This window comes from Phascolarctos cinereus, unplaced genomic scaffold, assembly GCF_003287225.1.
Source record: "Phascolarctos cinereus isolate Bilbo 61053 unplaced genomic scaffold, phaCin_HiC Scaffold_2;HRSCAF=192, whole genome shotgun sequence".
Lineage (NCBI taxonomy): Eukaryota > Metazoa > Chordata > Mammalia > Diprotodontia > Phascolarctidae > Phascolarctos > Phascolarctos cinereus.
Genome location: NW_027555625.1, coordinates 326,295,563 through 326,315,359, shown reverse-complemented (window position 1 = coordinate 326,315,359; position 19,797 = coordinate 326,295,563). Strand labels below are relative to the sequence as shown.

At 42.0% G+C, this 19,797-nt stretch overlaps 1 protein-coding gene across 1 annotated transcript in view; it reads right to left on the bottom strand.

The window, feature by feature from the left end:
- Positions 1 to 1,911: 1,911 nt before the first annotated feature.
- UQCC1 (ubiquinol-cytochrome c reductase complex assembly factor 1) overlaps positions 1,912 to 19,797 on the bottom strand; it is a 129,602-nt gene continuing 111,716 nt past the window's right edge. The window contains 2 exon segments of the mRNA XM_020998682.2: positions 1,912 to 5,481; positions 10,659 to 10,772. Coding sequence (XP_020854341.1) covers positions 5,347 to 5,481; positions 10,659 to 10,772 — 249 coding nt within the window. The 3' untranslated portion in view covers positions 1,912 to 5,346.

Genomic DNA, 19,797 nt, shown 5'->3' with positions numbered 1-19,797 from the left:
CTTGGGGGGAGTTCCCACCTCACTCCACTATCTTGGCACTAGAAGTTTGTGACAATCCATTAAATACTTAAAGATAGCACCACATTCATCTGTTCCCTCTCATTTATTTCTCAAGTCTCTTCTGCTCCAGGCTTAATATTCCTGGTTCTTTCAATGACTACTACTGTGGCAGATGAGGCTCTTTAGTGTCCTAGTCATCATCTTCTGGATGCCCTACATTTTATTAATGTTTTTCCTAAAATGCAGCACCTAGTACTTCAGCTAGTTTGACCAGATCAAAGTAGACTGGGACTATCACTTTCCTTGGCCTGATCACTAGGCTCCTCAATACAGCTTTGGATTAAATTCAACTTTTTTGGCTGCCACATCACATTACTGAATCATGGAGCTTGTTGTATACCCCCATTTTCAAATGAACAGCTACTGCTCACGTCTTGAACATGTGACGTTATTTCTTGAACCTAGATGTCAAGACAATATTGTTCCTATTAAATTTCAATTTATTACCTTTGACTGAACATTCCATCCTATTAAGATAATTTTGATTACTGATTCTCATCTAATACATTATTTATCTCTAGCTTTGAATCACCTGAGAATCTGATAAACTTGTTATCTATGATTTTATCCAAATCACTGATAAAAATGATAAACAAAAGCAAAAGACTAAATAGATTCCTGGAGTATCAACTAAAGACCTCCTTTCACCATGCCATCAAAATATTAAGAACTGCTCTTTGGGTCTGGCCATTTAAACAATTCCAAATCCACCTAAATGCATAATGGTCCAGAATCCACATTACTCTACCCCAACTAAAATAGCAAAAGACACTTTGTCAAATGCTTTGCTGAAATCTGGGCAAACTATCTACAGCATTCTCCTATTCTACAAGTCTGGTTACCCTATTTAAAAAAAGGATATGAGGTTAGTCTGGCATGACCTGTTTTTTTTTTGTTTTGTGAGGCAATCAGGGTTAAGTGACTTGTGCAGGGTCACACAGCTAGTAAGTGTTATATGTCTGAGGCCACATTTGAACTCAGGTCCTCTTGACTGCAAGGCCAGAGCTCTATCCACTGTACCACCTAGCTACCCTGTATGACCTGTTCTTGATAAGTGAAGCTGGTTCTTTGTGATCAGATTCCATTTCTAGATACTGACTAATAATCCCTGTAATACTGTGATAGAATTCTGCCAGGAATTAAAGTCAAGCTCATTGGCATACAAGTCTGAAAACCCCAGTCCAGAAGTACTCTTACCATTCTGCAGCCTTTTAAAGATCAACAATCATGATCCCTGGTTCTTTCACAAACCCGGGATGTAGTTCTTCTGGGATTGGCAACTTGAACTAATCAGGGACTACTAGGTAGGTGTTTGTTCTCTTACTATCTCTCCTTCCTATCTTGGGTTTTAATTCTTTATTATCCAAATTTAGTCTGTCCTTTTCCAGTCCTTTCTGTTAAGGATACCACCATTCTTCTGGGCCTCAGGACTTTTCATCTAGAATGAAGTTACTCTTTTCCCTCCCTCCTCAAATTACTTTGTGTTTAGTTATCTGTGTACCCCCTGTTGGATCTCCCAGGAGACCGTAAGCAACTTTACGGCAAAAACGGTCTTTTTTGTGTTTCTGTCCTGAGCACCTTGCAGTACATTATAAGAAACATTTATTTACTTGAATCTAAGTTAATTTTGACTCTTCTCACTCCTTGGGCTTCCATGTTTAATTGCCTGCAAATTCCTGACAATCTTCCTTCAAAATATTTCTTGAATATGTACCTTTCTCTCCATTCTCACTGCTTCCACTCCTATAACTTCATTATTCCACTTACCTTGTAATTGACTTTTCTACTCCTGTTTTTTACCCACCCCTGCTGGAGTAATCTTTATAAAATGCCATTTTCATCATGCCAATATTATCATCATCAATAATAAATCATATTTATTTGGCAGCACAAGTATTATTATCACCATTTTACAGATGAAGAAACAGAGATTCAGACACAGTTCAGAATAGAGCTGAGCTTTGAAGCCTGGTCTCCTGACTCTAATGATCTTTCTACCACCTCGTGCTTCTTTTCAGTAGGTAGTCCCTTATTCTGGAGTTTACAATGGCTATTTATTGTTACCAGTTCAAGTCCATGTTCCTCAGTCTGACCAAAAAAAAAAATCATAGGATTTATAGATGGAAAGTGCCTTAGAGATTATCCAGATTCAACCTCATTTTACCAATGAGGAAACTAAGGCCCACAAAAGTAAGTGACCTGCTCAAGGCCATACAAGTTTATTAGTAGAGGTTGGGTTCAAACTAGGTCTCCAAATCCAGTGTTTTTCTCTCATTACATACGGCATTAAATGTCTGCTATTGCTGTCCCACTATTTTTGACCACGATTCCTCCAGATATTAGACTGTGCCAACCCATACCTCACTTATTTTGTTTATTCATTCTATTCCCTATAGAATGCTTTTCTACGCATATCCTTTGCTTACTCATTATATTCATCCTTTAAAATCCAACTCGTGTTCATTTAACCCCTCTCAATTCCTCCAAGATTTATGTACATCCCACTGTATGTCTCCATCAAGGTCATCTGTTGGACTTTCTCTGGACCTCAGTTCCCATAATATGTAAAACGGTTCTACTGCTTCCTGTATTCCCTGTCTCACAGGATTATTGTAAGAATTAAATGAGACTGGACACTGAGTACTTTGTAAACCATAAAGCTTCAGTCACCATTCTCTTTGTTTTTGGATTCCTGTTCAGTCTCCAGAAGGCAGGGACCCAGACTTCCAATGGCTTTCCAACTGCTTAGTTTTTTACAAGCAGCTATTCTTTCCTTCCTACCTACAGTGCTGAGAATAAAGAGGGTGCTCAAGGAAATAAGTTGGATATCTGGTCTGGTGAAGGCACTGGACCAAAAAGGGGGTCAACACCTAGGAAGGAAGCAAACATGTCAGCATTTCATAGACATGGCATTTGGAATACAGGTGATGAACTCACTTTTTGATTTTCCCCCGATATGAAATACTTCCACATGTGAAAACACTGACAAACTTGGCAAAAGCCCCATGACCACAAAGACTCAATGCGACATTGCTTTCTGAGGCCCCTCACGGGTGGAAAGGCCTGAGGCTTTTCCTGGTATAGGATGGGAAATTAGCTCAGCTAAGTGATGCAGAGATGTGGAAGGAAGCTCACTTGTTGTCCTGATGCTGGACCTAAAAAGCAAATAACATCTTGGGGGTATTTCTATATTTAAAGTACAGTGGTTAAAAGGACTGGGGTGATAAGTCTCACTCTACTCTGCCCTGGTCAGGCCATTGCTAGAGTATTATGTTCATTTCTGGGGGCATTTCAGGAAGAACAAAGACTAATTGGAAAACAATTAAAGCAAGGGAACTAGGATGGTGAGAAAACTTGAGGCCATGCCTTATATGGGCTCAATCAAAGGAACCAGATATGCTTAGCCTGAGGAACAGAAGAGATGGCATGACAGTTGTCTTTAAATATCTGAAGGCCTGTCAAGAGTAATTAGACTTGTTCTGATTGGCCCCATTAAGAAGAATAGGACTAATGGATGAAAGTTACAGGGAGACAGATTTTGATTCAATATGAGGAACTTCTTCAAATTCCATGGTTCCTACAGTGGAATGAAATATTTTGTAAAGTTGTGAGCTCTGTTCTTGAAGATGTCCAAGTGGAAGTTAGATGACCACTTGTAGGGGGTGTTGTAGTAAAGGGGATTTATGCTTTTAGGTAAGGGTCTGGATGGCTGACTTAAATTCCATCCAGATCTGAGATGCTATAATTCTGTGCCTGGGGTCTATATGGCTCCATGAGACTAGAGAGTTGCCAAGGGCAGCAAAGGGGTTAAGGTTTAAATAACTGTTTTATATATGAATTAATGTGTGGAGCTAGGAGCCAAAATCTGTTCCATTAATTTTTCCATCTATTCCAGGAGCAGTTAGGTACACACAGTAAAGTTTATTTTGGTATACTTCACTCCATTAAAAATAAATTAATCAGCAAATTCCTGCCTTGCTCAGTCCTGTTTTATGTGAATATTGCCCAGCTGTAATGAGTTACAAGGTGTTATTATCTCACACACACAGGAGGCTTCTCTCTAGAGCTCAACTTGCAACAAAAGCATCTTAAATAAACTGAGAGAAGGCTGTTTGGTTTGTAATGTTTTCACAGAAGTGGGATATATACCTCACACATATAGAGTTTCTTTATATGACTCATTTTATAACAAGTTAAATGGAGGAAGTTTGCTTTGGGAAAAAAAAATGAACAATACGACTTTTTTTTTTCCCAATCCAAAGAAAATACCCTGGGGAGGTGGCCGCATCCAGAAAGGGAGGGGTCAGGTCCCCAAAGCCTGGTGATGGGGGTCACTCTGAATTTGGGCAGAAGGACAAGCCAGTTCAGGAATATAAAGAAGAGACTGGTGCATGACTGGGCCCTGGACCCCAGGCCCCATCACACTACTGAAGGAAGGAGGAATCCTTCCTCCCCTAGCCAAATCCTCCTAAAGAAGGGAAACAGAAAGAAAAGATGAGATCATGTTTTCCATCTGGTGCATCAAGGTGGACTCAGAGAGAGGAGGGCATGCTGTCCTGGTGCAAGTTGAGGTCCTTTAGGGAACTGCGAGGTGAGTAGCCTCTGGGGCCTGGCTGTCCTCAGAATGACTACAGCATCTCCAGAAAGAGGATCTGCTTTGGGAGTCAATGAATGGGGACTCCTGAGAGTTGGTCCTTGCCAACCACTTTCGGGGGGGGGCACCCCACAGCTTATGCTAACTCCACCTCAAATGACTTTCAGCAACATCTCCAAAACAAAGAAAAACCGTGGCAGAGATAATTCTCTATTTCTTTTAATTCCCAACTCGACGCTCTGCTTCATGTGGAGGGATAGATGCATCCCAATCCATCTGCTCTCAGTAGCATTGCAAAGAATTCCATGGGTAAAGAAGGCCTAGGACTGGGGGTGCCTTCTTCTATCACCTCCCCCACAAGGGCCCTGGGGAAAGCATACACACATAGCTGTCTGGGGAGGGGAGGGGAGGTCCCTGCAGAATTTCTTGGAGGAGAAAGCTCTTCCCCAGTGAGTTCCTTGGGACAGCTTGCATGTCTCCCAGCACCCTGCTGCAAAGTGGCCCCACCCAGTACCCCCCAGGCCAACTTCAGGGCGCATTAAAAGGGAAATCAATACAAACAGGGGCCAGGTGTTCTACAGATGTTGTTCAATGGTTAATCCGGCCTCTTCCTGCTGGGCCCGGGGTGGCAGGTACCTTGTTCCTAGCTTCTCCTCAAAGGCAGCTGCTCCATAGCTTGAAGGGACCACCCCTCAAAGGCCTTCATCATTGTATGTTGGTAAGTTGGGTTTAAGAACGCTTTGGGGATTTTTCTCCACGAGAGGGCGCCAAGTCACCTCCCCAGTTAAGAGAAGTTCTTCCCCATTCATGGAATCCAGGTACTGCATCTGCAAGCAAGGGGTAGAGAAATAATGCCACAGACATTAGCTGGGATAGAAGACAGGATAGTTCAGCCATCTTTTTTCTATTAAATAAGAGTTAAGGGAGATATTTAATCAACCTAACTTTCCAGATCCCCTCCAACCCCCCCAAACGGAGATACCTAAAGAATCCAATGTTCATTTTGCCACAGAAGCTCCTAGAGGCAGAAGTCCCTGAGGCTACTCTAGGAAGTATAGAAATCTTAAGGTATGTACACCTGTGCACCTTCCAGAAATCAGAGGACCCCCACCCCTTTGAAGGTCCATATACCCTAGCAATTTCTCTATATGGCATCATGGCTGACTCATTCTGCTTCGAGCTTCCACAGAATCCCAGGAGGAGAGCTGAAAGAGCCCAGGACCTCAAAGGCTATCAAGTCCACCCCCCCTAGCCCACACAGGCTGTTGTTATTTACCTTGGCTTTAAGACCTCTCATGATGGCTATCCTGATGGGGAACACATTTCCTGAGGCTTCCCACTATATTTGTTAGGAAGCTTTTCCTTATATTGGACTGAAATTTACACCCCTGTAAGACTCCCCCCCGACCCCAATCTCCCCGACTTCTGCTTTCCAGAGCAAAGAGAAGATATGTAAGGAAGAGAGGGAGGATAAGGCTATTATGGGGAAAAAGGATCAGACTTGTTCTGTTTGGCCCCAAAGGGCAAATCTAGGACCAAGGGGTGGAACCTCCAAAGGGGCCAACTTAAGCCTGATGTCAGGACATACTTCCTAACAGCTGCCAAGGGGGGTAGTGAGTGTGTGTGTGTGTGTGTGTGTGTGTGTGTGTGTGTGTGTGTGTGTGTGTGTGTGTGTGTGTGTGTGTTCCAATCACATATAAAAACATTTTTTTTACCTTTTTTTTAAAAACAATTTTGAGTTCCAAATTCTCTCCTCCCCTCTCCCCCATGGAGAAGGCAAGCAATTTGATAGTTTATACATGTGCAGTCACGCAAAACATATTTCCATATTAATCACATTGTGAAAGAAAACAAACTCCAAGAAAAATAAGGAAAGGAAAAACAAACAAACAATATGCTTCGATCTGCATTCATATTCCACCAGTTCTTTCTCTGGAGGTGGACAGCATATTTCATCACAGGTCCTTCACAATTGTCTTGGATCTTTGTATTGCCGAGAACAGCTAAGTCATTCACAGTTGACCACTGTAGGTACCAATGTTCTTCTAGTTCTACTCATTTCACTTCGCATCAGTTATGTAAATCTTTCCAGGCTTTTCTTTTTTAAAATTTTAAATTAATTAAACTGATTTTTAAAAATGAAAACAAAATTTTTATTTCTTTAAAGAAATACTTTCACCATGATGCCCCAGTAAAATAGGAATAGTGGAATCACAACACTGTCTAATTTTAATTCAATTCAAAATAGCAACTCTGCCATTTCATATTTGTGTGGCCCTAGGCAAGTCTTTTCCCCTCTCTGGGCTGCAGTCACTCATCTGTAAAATGGAGGGTTTAGAATCAATGATTTCTAAAGTCTCTTTCTTCTATAAAACCCATAGGGAGCTCAATTTTCAGGTTTTTCTGAAAGCATCCTGTTCATGATTTCTTATAGCACGATAGTATTCCATCACAATCATATACCACAACTTGTTTAGCCATTCCCCAACTGATAGACATTCCAGAATAATGTTTCTAAAGGCATAAAAGAAAATATATAGGCTTACAAAGGAAATCAATTTTATTGAAGTTCACATTACTGTTATTGTTCAGTCCGTGACCCTAAGTACTGTAGCATGCCAGGCACTTCTATCCACCATTATCTCTTAAAGTATGTTCTATATCCATGTTCATTGTTTCCATGAAGCTATCTAACTATCTCATCCTCTGCTGTCCCCTTTTCCTTCTGCCTTCAATCTTTCCCAACATCAGGGTCTTTTCCAATAAGTCCTATCTTCTCATGATGTGGCCAAAGTGCTTCAGCTTCAGTATTTGACCTTTCAGTGAATAACCTGAATTAATTTATTTAAATATTGACTGATTTGATATCCTTGCTGTCCAAGGCTCTCTCAAAAGTCTTATGCAGCACCATAATTTGAAAGCATCAATTCTGCAACTTTCAGAGCCATACAATGCTACTGAAAAAACCATGATTTTGACTATATGGACTTTTGTCCGTATAGTTAGAGTATATTTATCAAAATATAAAAAATACAAGTTCATGGACACCAGATTAAGAATTCCTGATCTAGCCTTGCCCCTTCATTTTATAGCTAAAGAGAAAGAGGCCTGGCAAGGGAAAGATCATGTCTGGATCTCAGAGTGAGTATACAGCAAAATTAAGGCTAGAACCTAGGTCTCTTGGTCAGGCCCTTTGTTCAGGGCTCTTTCCATTAACTGCCTCTGTGCTGGCCAAGAGGGCAAAGGATGCTTTACTAGCTAATGTTTCTCTTGGAGGATGAGTCCAGGAGATGATGAAACTCTTGAGTAGGATCAAGAACTGGCCTGGCCTCCAAAGCTGCTTTTGGCCTGGGTCCAACAGCACCTCAGTCTATAGGCTTTTCTTACCCTGAACATCTAAGCCTATTCTTTGACCCCACTGTCTTCTTAGGGAATAATACTGGGAACTTTTTCCTTTTGGCTATTGAGCTAGATTCGGTTTTAGTGCGTCAGCCTGGTCAGGCCTGAAGAAAGCAAATGAGTAACTTGGGGCGGGGGGGGGGGGTGTCACCAGAGAGCCAGAGACCTGACTTACTGGCCATCTTGAATCCAGGAACTATCTGAGAGACCAGAGGCAGCTGGTAAGTTCATGAATCAACCCACCCAGGTGGTTCTTAGATTTGGGCTCTTGCAGCTGAAAAACTAAGAAACCACAGGAAGGTCACCTCTTTCTAGATTTCAATTTCTTCATCACTAAATGAGGATGATAGTATATGTACTATGCTATGTACATTTGATGGGGGAGATTCGGTCCTGTTACCACAAGATTTCTGGAAACTTTGGAATCACAAGACCATAACTATCAGGACATCCTATCAGATTCAAATAATCAATCTCCTGACTCTACCTAAGCCATCTCTCTTCCTGAGGTTGGTCCCCAAACCTGTCCTGGGCCAGAGCTGTGAGCTCAGGAATTATGGTTTCCTAAGAGGGTGGATGTGCTGGTATATGCAGTGGCAGGGAGGAGGGAGAGAAAATAAATGCTTGTTAACTGAAAACAATTTTAAATGGAAGAGGAATTTTCAGTTTTAAAGAAATTAAACTTTCCAATGGGCTCTAAGGTATGAAATTAAAGACCAATAAAGGAGATTCAACTGTTGCCTAATGGGATTACTGACACAAACAGGCATAGGCCAGGGTTTTCCCAAAGGCAACTGCCTTGTTAGCAGTTAACTAGGGGTCAGTGGTCTTTGTGGCCACAAGTTGCCCATGGTGAAATACCTAAGAAAAACTAAAAAGATCACTGGGCAGCATGTGTTCCTAAACTATGCCAGTGGAAACCATGTCACCTTTCTCAACAAGATAAAATATAAAGGGTATGTGTATTGCCTCATACTTCCCTCCCCTTGGTATTTAAAGACTTCCACTGGACTGAATCTGCTCCCTATGCCTGCAATGTCCTTCTGCCCTTTGTACCACTGTGTCTCAATCCCACCCATTCATCAGTTCTCAGTTCAAGTCTCAAAGCCCTTTCTGCCTACTCCAGTGATCTCCCCTGTTCTGAAATCCTACAGCCCTGAGAGTTCATAACCTTTTTTTGTGTCCTGGACTCCTTTGGCAGTATGGTGAAGACTATGGATCCCTTCTCAGAATGGTTTTAAATGAATAAAATAAAAAACATATGATTGCAAAGGAAACTACTTATTACAAAACATTTTTTAAAGTTCAAGTTAAGAACCCCTGCCTAAAAACCTAAATCCATGATTTATCACTTAGATGCTGCTTTATTCTTCCTTTGCTTGGCATTTAAGGCTCTTCACAATCTGATTCCATCCTTCCTTTCTACTCCTACTTTGATCTACTCTATGTTCCAACAAACAGGACTGCCCTCTGTCTAACAAACATGCCCTTTGGTTTCCCATGGCTTCGCTCATCCTGCTCCTTATTCCTGGAATGTCCATCCTCTCCATTTAAGTCAGGTGAATCCTTGTCCAGTTCTTTAAGGTTCAATTCAAACGTCATCTCAGTGAGGCTTTACTTGACCCCACAGTCCAAAAAGATCTTCTCCTTCAGACTTTACAAAGCATTTTGTCCTGTATTTCTAATTTACTTATCATATAATATTATCTACCATAGTTATCTTGTATTTATGTCCTCTTCCTCACTAGACTGCGAGCTTCCTGAGAGCCAGTACCAAGTCTTACCTAAAGTCTTTATCTCTTTGAACACTGAGCACAGCATAGGGCTCAGAATTCAGTACATGCTTAATAAACATTTGTTGAATGAATAAATAAATGAATGATGGTTTCATGTTAATCTGATCTCCTAAACAAGATGATAAGTTCTTTAAGGGTAGAAGCTGCTGTCTTCTCCTCTTGAAGCACTGATGTGGGCACACAACATGCCCTCAATCAATTCTTACTGATGACTGATCTGGCCCCCTCAAATCCCTTCATGCCTGACCAGCCAGTCAGCCAGGGAGCCATGGTATTTTGTCACTGCAAAAGATGCTGCCCTGTTCTCAGGTAACATAGCATCCATGGACTCAGGGAAATAATCAGTGCCAGGAGAACTGATCCATGTTTACTAAGTGCCTACTATGTGGAAGGCCCTATGCTAAGCACTGAGGATTCAAGATAGTTATAACTCAGGTCCTGTTGTCCAGGAACCTATAAATTAATTGGGATGAAAAATAGCACAAATAATGATACAAAGCAAAGTAAATAACTGTAAAGTGGAGATCTAGGAAAAAGTGGAAGTAGAAATCTGAGGAAGAAGAGATACAAAGGACATAGAAAGGAAGCCAAAGATTCGGACAGACACTTTGCAACTCAGAGGATAGCAGTGGCAGCTATAGGACTGTGAGAGGGTAGCAATTTCCAGAGGGATTTCTAACTTTTGAACACAGCATAACATCTGCTGAATTTTCACCTAATATTAGTGGGCAGATAGAATTTACAAGGAAAAATTTAGTTTCCTGAAATAAAAAACAGAACAATGCTTAGTACTGGGATGTAACACCTACCTGCTTCCTAACATACTCTACCAGTAGCTCCAATTGTCGGGGGTCTTCACATTGCTGATTAAAAAAAGTCCTCCAGAGAGCAGCAGCCAGCCCATGATCATCTGACAGGATGCCCTGTAACACAATGGGGTTGAGAATTGGGTTCACATAGAGGGAGTTGCCCTGAGCAGGCCTAGGGCACAGTGCCCAAAAGAACTCAAAGGAGCTGAGTCAAGGAGCTCTCTGAGTGGGTACCCTCTGAACACTGTGTGGCCTGGCTCCTTCCTCAGACACTGGGCAGTTATGTCTCTGTCAGGCTGTCCTCTCCTGTCAGAGGAGGAAGGGCACACAGGCCATGTCATTGGAAAGTATCAGATGAAACGACATCAGGGAGTGCTAGTGTAACATGCTCTAAAGTAAGAATTCTTAATTTTTGTTTTGTGTTTCTGTTGTGGATGACTGTGAACTCTATGGAACCTTCTCAGAATCATTTTTAAATGATTTAAATAGAGGCAGTGAGGTGGCGCAGTGGATAGAGCACTGGCTCTGGAGTCAGGAGGACCTGAGTTCAAATCTGGTCTCAGACACTTGACATTTACTAGCCGTATGACCATGAGCAAGTCACTTAACACTGATGGTCTCACCCCCCCCCAAAAAAAGACACAAAGTAAAATATGTAGAATTACAAAGTCAATTATGTTGAAATACAGTTATCAACATGTTTTTCTCATCCAAGTTGGGAAATGCCCTGAAATCTATCCACCAACCCTTTGGCCATCTGTGCTCCCCAGGGGTTAAGAACTGCTATTATAGAGACACAGTCACAAAGCCTCAGAGACCATCTAGTCTAGTTTCCCCAACATTACAGAGGAGGAAGTTAAGGCCCACAGAAGGAAAAGCTAATGCAATCTTAGATTGCATTAACAGATAGTACAGTGCTGAGGCCTAAGGAAGGGACAGAAAGGTGCACACTGCCTCGGTCAGACCACATGTGGAACACTGCAATCAATTCTAGGGGCCATGTTTTTTCAAGGTCATTGATGAGCTAAGAGCATCTAGAGGAGGGCAACAAGTATAATGACAGATCTATAGTTCATGCCATGATGGTTGGCTGTAGGTCCTAAGCATGTTTAGCCTACAAAGAAGAGGGAGAATGTGATAGTTACCTTCAAGTATTTGAAAGGTTCTCATATGGAAAAGAGAACAAACTTGTTCTTCTTAGTTGGGGTGAGGGGTGGGGCAAGATGGGTGTGTGTGCCAGAACTAGGAACAAGACATGGAATTTATAGTTGACTTGAAATAAGGAAAAACTTCCTAACTATTAGACCTATTTAAAAGTAGAATGGGCTGTCTTTGGCGGTAGTCTGTTTCCCTTCATGGGAAGTCTTCCAAATAAAGCCTAGCAGAACACTTTGTTGGGTTTCTTGTTCAGGTGTGGAGCCTGGATGACCTCTGAGGTCCTTCCTATCTCCAAGATTCCATGAATGGGATGTAGGTAAGTCAGTGGCTGAGACAGGACGGAAGCCCAGAAGTCCTTCTCCAGGACCCTGGCATGACAGCAAACCGCCGGGTGGGACACTAAGTGGGAAAGTAGCAGCAGTGGTTCTGCATCTGTGTTTCCTCCAGTGTCTCCCACTCATCAAAGTAATACATGCTCTTCCATCGTGGAGAGGCCATATGGTCAGAGTTGTTTGTTTGGTAACAGAGATAGCCTTGGTCTATGTTTCCTGGCTTAGTCACCTGTAACCATGGTACAAACTCCTATTTGTATGGATCTTTATGGTTAGAAAGTACTTACATAAAACATCTCATGTGATCTTCCCAACAAGCCTTCTGAGGAAAGTAATGAGGTAACCTCATTTTAAAGATGAGGAAACTGAGGCTCAAAGAAATGGAATGACCTGTTCAAGATTATACTACTAATAAATGGCAGTAGTCTGAGAGCTGAGAATAGAACCCGTGTTCTTTGACAAGTGCAGGCAACAGTTTTCTGCAGGTTACCTGCTGCCTTCCCTTTGAACAGCAGCCCATATCTTCAAGACAAGAGACAGGAACCATCTTATAGAGGCTCACTTTTTCTTTGGTCCCTACGGAGCTAGAAATGGCTTTGGTGGTTCCACTACCCCTAATTTTATTAACCCACTATATGAGCTAGCCAGTATAGCCTAGCCTAGCCCTCCCATATGCAGAGGAAAGGAGAGCCCAGAAACATCATCATGAGCAGCAATGGGTGATGATACACAACCTGATTTATGCGCATACGTCACAGCTCCCCTCCTTGAGCTCCTCCAGGGGCTAATCAGGGTATATCGTTCCTACCCAGGAACTCTTACTTCCCACCTCAGTCCTCTGTATCTGTGGCTCCAGAGTGATATTAGCAGGCATCATGGTATAGTGGAATGAACCTTGGATTTGCAATCAAAAGACCTAGATTCAAATGCTGATGTTGCCACTCACTATCTGTAAGACCCTCAACAAGTTGCCTAACCCCTCTGAGACTCAGTTTCCTCACCTGCAAAATGAAGGAGCTGGACTAGATGTCCTCTAGGGTACCTTTCACTTCCAAATATATGGTCCTATGAAATGGACCCAGGGATCTGTGGCTGTGAAAAGATGCTGCATCTTGTTGGCTTCAGAGACACATATTCAAAAGGCTGGCGACAGCCATCAATCCATCAATCTATAAGGAGTCTAGTCCTGCTGTCACAAGCTACATACCCTTCATGGTTGCTGATGGACTGGCTGAAAATGTTTCACCTCAAACATCCCTTGATAAACACCCCCACAATTCAACAGCTTGGCCTGGGAGCTAAGGAAGAAGCCAGCTTCCTCCAGAAGGCAGGGCTGAGGCCCAGGGACAAGCTCAGGCATGTCGTGGTTTTTTTGAGCACTTGGCTAATGAAACTGCCTGTGTGTATAAGCCTGAGATGCCCTGGGCACAGGCTGCAGTGGGGCTGTCATGAATATTCATATAGTGTGAGGCAGAGGCTGCAAGAACTAGGAGAACAGGGAAGAAGATTAGGAAGTAAAAGCCAGGGAGCAGTGTCACATAACAAACTGGGGCAGTCTTAGGAAAGAAGGAAGGGGGATGATGGGCACAGGTTGGAAATCACTGAAGTCTAGTAGTGAAGGGAAAGGGAGACTAAGGTCCTTTTAATGGTCATAATGCTAAGTCAAAATAATTACCTTTCATCTCTGCCCAGTACTTGTTACTTTACAGAGCATTCTTACGCACATTATGCCATCTGTCTCTCATAGCAAAGCTAGATGTAATGTGGCCAAGGAAAAAGCACACTGCACAGGGAGATGGGAGACCTGGGATATAATCCCAGCTCTGCACTGACCAGCTGTGGGAAGGACACATTTCTTCCTGTCTCTGGGTCTCATTTTCTTCTTCTGAAACATGAAGGTTTAGACTAAATGATCTCTAAGGGTCCTTCCAACTCCGATCTTCTATGATCTTCCAATTTACCTCTCCAGCCCAAGTTCTTCCTTTGAAAAATTCTGGCCTGACTTACCTCAGCTGATTGTTCCTAAAGCAAGACTGAAAGTTGAAAAGGGGGGATCTTCCTCATCTTCTGCCACGCCCTTCTCCTTCACAATAATGCCTAGCACAAGGGCTATGCACAAGCCAGACACTTAAATGCTTTTCGATTAGACTGTAAAGTAGGGATAATGCATGAGTAGTCTAACTCCTACTCAGGTTGCTGTAATGAAGATAAACAGGAATCCACTGAAAAAAGGTATTCGGGGGGGGGGCACGCAGCTAGGTGGTACAGTGGATAGAGCACCGGCCCTGGATTCAGGAGGACCTGAGTTCAGACACATAACACTTACTAGCTATGAGACCCTGGGCAAGTCACTTAACTCCACTGCCTAGCTAAAAAAAAGGTATTCTGGCAAATATAAAAGCACCATGTAAGTCCACCACTGGAAAAACAAAACATCTTGGGAACTTGAGTCTCTGAGATTTCATTTGGGCTCAGCCCTTGGGCCATGAGTTCCTAAGCTTAATAAACTTCGCTGTCCCCCACTTGTGAAGTGACTTTCCCTCCCAGAGCCAACACCATAGTTCACTGGAGGTCGCTGGCAAATTCCCAGCCATCTAGAAGCCAAGGAGAAAATGCAGTCCTGGAAAACAAAGTCATGTGACTGTGATGGCCACAATTAATCAATCAATAAACATTTTCTAAGTGCCTACTATGTGCCAGGCACCATGCTAAGTGCTGGGCCACAAGATATCGAAGGTTTCAACAGTACCTTTGGAATCACAAAAAAACAGAGAAAATTATACTTCCTGTTTCAGGACTCCTGCAATATCATTGGTGTGGGAAATGACCTGGTAAGGAAATGCTATCTACCAATGCAGATTACTCTCCCCACCCCAGATTATTTTATTCCATTATAATTCTTTGAAAATGACTAACTCAATAAATGGTAACTATCCTTCAAACAGAATATTCAATTTAACCAGTCTAGGCATAGGTATCTGGATTTAACTGTCTCATATCTGTTCATCTAAGTTTTACCTATATTTCCAGGGCCAGCTCAAGTCCCACCCACTTCAAAAAGCCTTCCTTGATAGCCCAAACTCTTGGACAACTGTCCTCCCTCTGACCCCAGAATAACTTCCACTGTGTCACCCACCAGGCACAGTCAATCAACAAGCACTTACTAGGTGCTTACTATGTGCCAGGCACTAGGCTAAGAACACAAAGACAAAAGTAAAATACTCACTGCCCTTGAAAAGCTTATAGTCTAATGAGGGGAAACACTACATAAATATATACATGATGATCTTGGAAGAAGGAAAAGCTTCATTCAGAAGGCGAAGCTGAGTTATGAAGGAAACAAGGGATTCTAAGAAATTAAAGTGCAGAGGAAGTGAATTCCAAGCACAGAGTAACCAGGGCAGAGGCACTAAAATAGGAAATAGTGTGGTGTAAGTGAGGAACAGTGAGAAGGCCAGTTTGGCTGGACTATTGTATAAATGAAATGAAGTAATACATAACAAGGTTGGAAAGGTAGTAAGAGGTCAGGTTAGGAAAGGTTTTAAATGTCAAACAGAGGAGTTTGCTTTTTAATCTAGAGGTAACAATGAGCCAGTGGAGTTTACTGAGTTGAGGAGTGATGTGACTGATCCACTTTAAGAAACTGACTTTGCAGCTATTTGGAGGATGGATTAGAAAGTGAAGAAGCTTGAAGGAGGAAGACCAACTGGGAGGGTACATCAGTAGTATAGGTAAGAGATAAGACCTAAACGAGGGTTGTGGGGAGAACAGACATGAGAGATGGTATGGAGGTCGATATAACATCTGGCAACTGACTGGATATGCAGAATGAATGAGAATGTGGAGCTGAGGATGACTATGGAGTCTCAAACCTAGGACAATGAAAAAATGGTGGTACCCTCAGTATAAATGGGGCAATGCTGTAAGAGAGGCAGCTTTTTTGGAGCTCTATGATAAGTTCAGTTTGGGGCCTGCTGAGTTTGCGATGTCTATAGGATAACGAGTTCGAGATGTTTAGTAGGTAATTTGGATTGCGTAGCCAGAGCTCGGGACTAGGGTTAAGAGTGTCATCAGCTCAACAGTAACTGGACGATGAGGAAGACACCAAGGGACAGACTGTGGTAAGAGAAGAAAGGAGTGCACAAGGCAGAGAATTAGGGTATACTCAAAGTTGGGAGAGATATAATATGGATGATAAATCAGTAAACTGAAAAGGAGTAGTCAGACAGTTAGAAGAGGGACCAACAGATACAACAATTATAAAAATCCAGCCTTAAATACTAGAGAAAGGTTGAGAAAGATCAGAATTTTTAAAAGGGCATCAGGTCTGACAACTAAGAGAACAAAGTTAACTATTAAGAGAGCAGTTTCAGATTAGCGGAAGCCAGAGTTCAAAGAACTAAGAAGCAGGGGCAGCTAGGTGGCGCAGTGGATACAGCATTGGCCCTGGAGTCAGGAGGACCTGAGTTCAAATTCGGTTCCAGACATTTGACACTTAGTAGCTGTGTGACTCCTGAGCAAGTCACTTAACCCCAATTGCCTCATCAAAAAATTTAAAAAACAAAGAACTAAGAAGTAAGAGGAGAAGAAGTATAGACAAGGGATATAGACAGCATTTTGTAAAAGTCTGTTGGAAAAAGGAAGTTACAGGATGAAAGCATAAGGATATGGTTGGTTCTGAAATGACTTCATAAGGATGAGGTATACAGGAATGATTGTAGTCAGCAGGAAAGGAACCAGTAAATAGGGAGAGGGTGACCATAAAAGACAGAGGGGAGGACAGTATCAGGGCAAATTGCCTGAGAAAACAGGAGGGCATAGGATCAAAGACAGATGTAGAGGGATTGCCTTAGCAAGGAGAAGGATCATCCTACAGAGACTGAGATGATGTCAAGGTGTTGCAAGATACAGAGGAGAGAAAAGGGAGTTCAAGACAAATGCTCCTCTATTTGCTCAGAAAAGAACTTAGCAGGGTCCTCAGCTATGAGGATGAATTAGGGGTGGTGGGTGACTTAAAAAGAAAAAAGACAGTTTGGAATAGCCACTAAGGAGAGCTGAGTGAGAATCAATTAGGGAGGATCAATTCAAGCACTGTACTAAGGAACAGGGATACAAGGAAAAGCAAAAACAGTCCCTACCCTCAAGCAGCTCACATGGTAATGAAGGAGACAACATGCAAACAACTATATACATGTAAGATATATATTGGATAAAGTGGAGGTAATCTTAGAGGGAAGGCACAAGGATGGAGTGTGCATGTAGAAGATGACTGGGAAAGGCCTTTTGCAAAAGGTAGGATTTGATCTGAGTCATAAAGGAAAGCAGACAAATCAGAAGGCAGAGATGAGGAGGGAGAAAATTCCAGACATGTGGGACAGGAAGTGAAAAGGCCTGGAACCAGGAGAGATGGAACATTATGTGCAAGGAACAGAAGGCAGCCAGTGTTAGTGGAGCACAGAGCATGTGGAAGAGTATAAAGGGTCAGAAGGCTGGAAAGGTAGGCAAGAACTAGTTTGTGAAGAGTTTTAAAAGTCAAAGGATCTCACATTTGATCCTGGAGATAAGAAAGGCACTAGAGTTTACTGAGGAGGGATATACATGGTCAGCTAAGTGGAGGATGAACTTTCTAATTTAGGGAGAGACTTGAAGCTGGGAGATAAACAAGAAGGCTACTGCAATAGACCAGGGCAGGTATGAGGTGAGGAGGGGTTGCACCAAGGTGGCAGCTCTGTCAGAAGAGAGGGACACAAGCAAGAACCGTTGTGGAGGTAGAACTGACAGGGCTTGGCAACAGACTTGACGGGGGATTAAGTGTGAGAAATCAAGGATGGCACTGAGGTTGTGAGCCTGGATGACTACGAGGGATGTTACTGCCCTTGACAGAAATAAGGGAGGGTTTTCTAAAACTGAAGATAATGAGTTCAGTTTTAGATATGTTGGGTTCAGTATGTTTATGAGACATTCAATTCAGTATGTCCAATAGGCACCTAGAGCTTCACAAGGGGAGATCAGTAGAGAGATTAAGAGCTGGATAAACAGATCTGCACATCTGCACAGAAAAGATAATTGAATCTATGGAATCTGATGAGATCACCAAGTAAATAAATACATATAGAGAAAAGAAGCCAGTCCAGGACAAAGCCTTGTGGGCATGACCTAGGAATCGTAAATCAGAATAAGGAGTGGCCAGACAGGTAGGAAGAAAAGCAGAAGAGAACAGCGTTATGAAAACCTAGAGAGAAGAGAGTATCCAGGAGGAGAGGGTGACTGACAGTATCAAAGGCCACAGAGAAGTCAAGGAGGAGGAGGAGGATTAAGAAAAGACCACTAGATAAACTGAAAAGTTTTTGCACAAACAAAGCCAATGCAACTAAGATTAGAAGGAAGGTAGAAAATTGGGAAAGAATTTTTACAACTAGTCTCTCTGATAAGGGCCTCATTTCTAAAATATATAGAGAATTAAGACAAATTTATAAGAATACAAGCCATTCCCCAACTGATAAATGGTCAAAGGATATGAACAGACAATTCTCAGATGAAGAAATTAAAGCCATCTATAGTCATATGAAAAAATGCTCTAAATCATTATTGATTAGAGAAATGCAAATCAAAACAACTCTGAGGTACCACATCACACCTATCAGAAAGGCCAACATAACAAAACAGGAAAATGATAAATGTTGGAGAAATGTGGGAAAATTGGAACACTAATGCATTGTTGGTGGAGTTGTGAAATGATCCAACTATTTTGGAGAACAATTTGGAACTATGCCCAAAGGGCTACAAAAATGTGCATACCCTTTGATCCAGCAATAGCACTTCTAGGGCTATATTCCAAAGAGCTCATACAGATGGGAAAGGGACCCACATGTACAAAAATATTCATAGCAGCTCTTTCTGTGGTGGCAAAGAATTGGAAATTGAGAGGATGCCCATTAACTGGGGAATGGCTGAGCAAGTTGTGGTATATGAATGTAATGGAATACTATTGTGCTATAAGAAATGATGAACAGGCTGACTTCAGAAAAACCTGGAAAGACTTGTATGGTCTGATGCTGAGTGAAGTGAGCAGAACCAAGAGAACGTTGTACACAATAACAGCCACGTTGAGCGATGACTAATACTGATAAACTTAACCCTTCTCAGCAATACAAGGATCTAAGACATCTCCAGAGGCCTCATGATGGAAAATGCTCTCCACATCCAAAGAAAGAACCATGGAAGTTGAATCGCTATCATTTTTTTTCTCTTCTGTTGATTTTTGTTTCCTCTTTCTGATGGTTCCTCCTATTGGTTTTTATTTTTACTTACAACTTCACTAATGTGAAAATATGTTTATTAGGAATGTTAATGTATAGCCTATATCAGATTGTGTGCCGTCTTGGAGACAGTGGTGGGAAGGAAGGGGAAGAAAAATTTTAAACTCAGAAGCATATGGAAGTGAATGTTGATAAATCAAAATAAACTAACAAAATTTTTTAAAAAGACCACTAGAATTGGCAATTAAAAGATCATTGGTGACTTTGGAGATAGCAGTTTTAGTTGAATGATGAGTAGAATTTCCTTATTCCAGTGAGGATCCCTCAGTTGAGATTAGGTAACATAAATAGACTCATTTTGTTAAGGATATCATTTTATTCTACAAATCC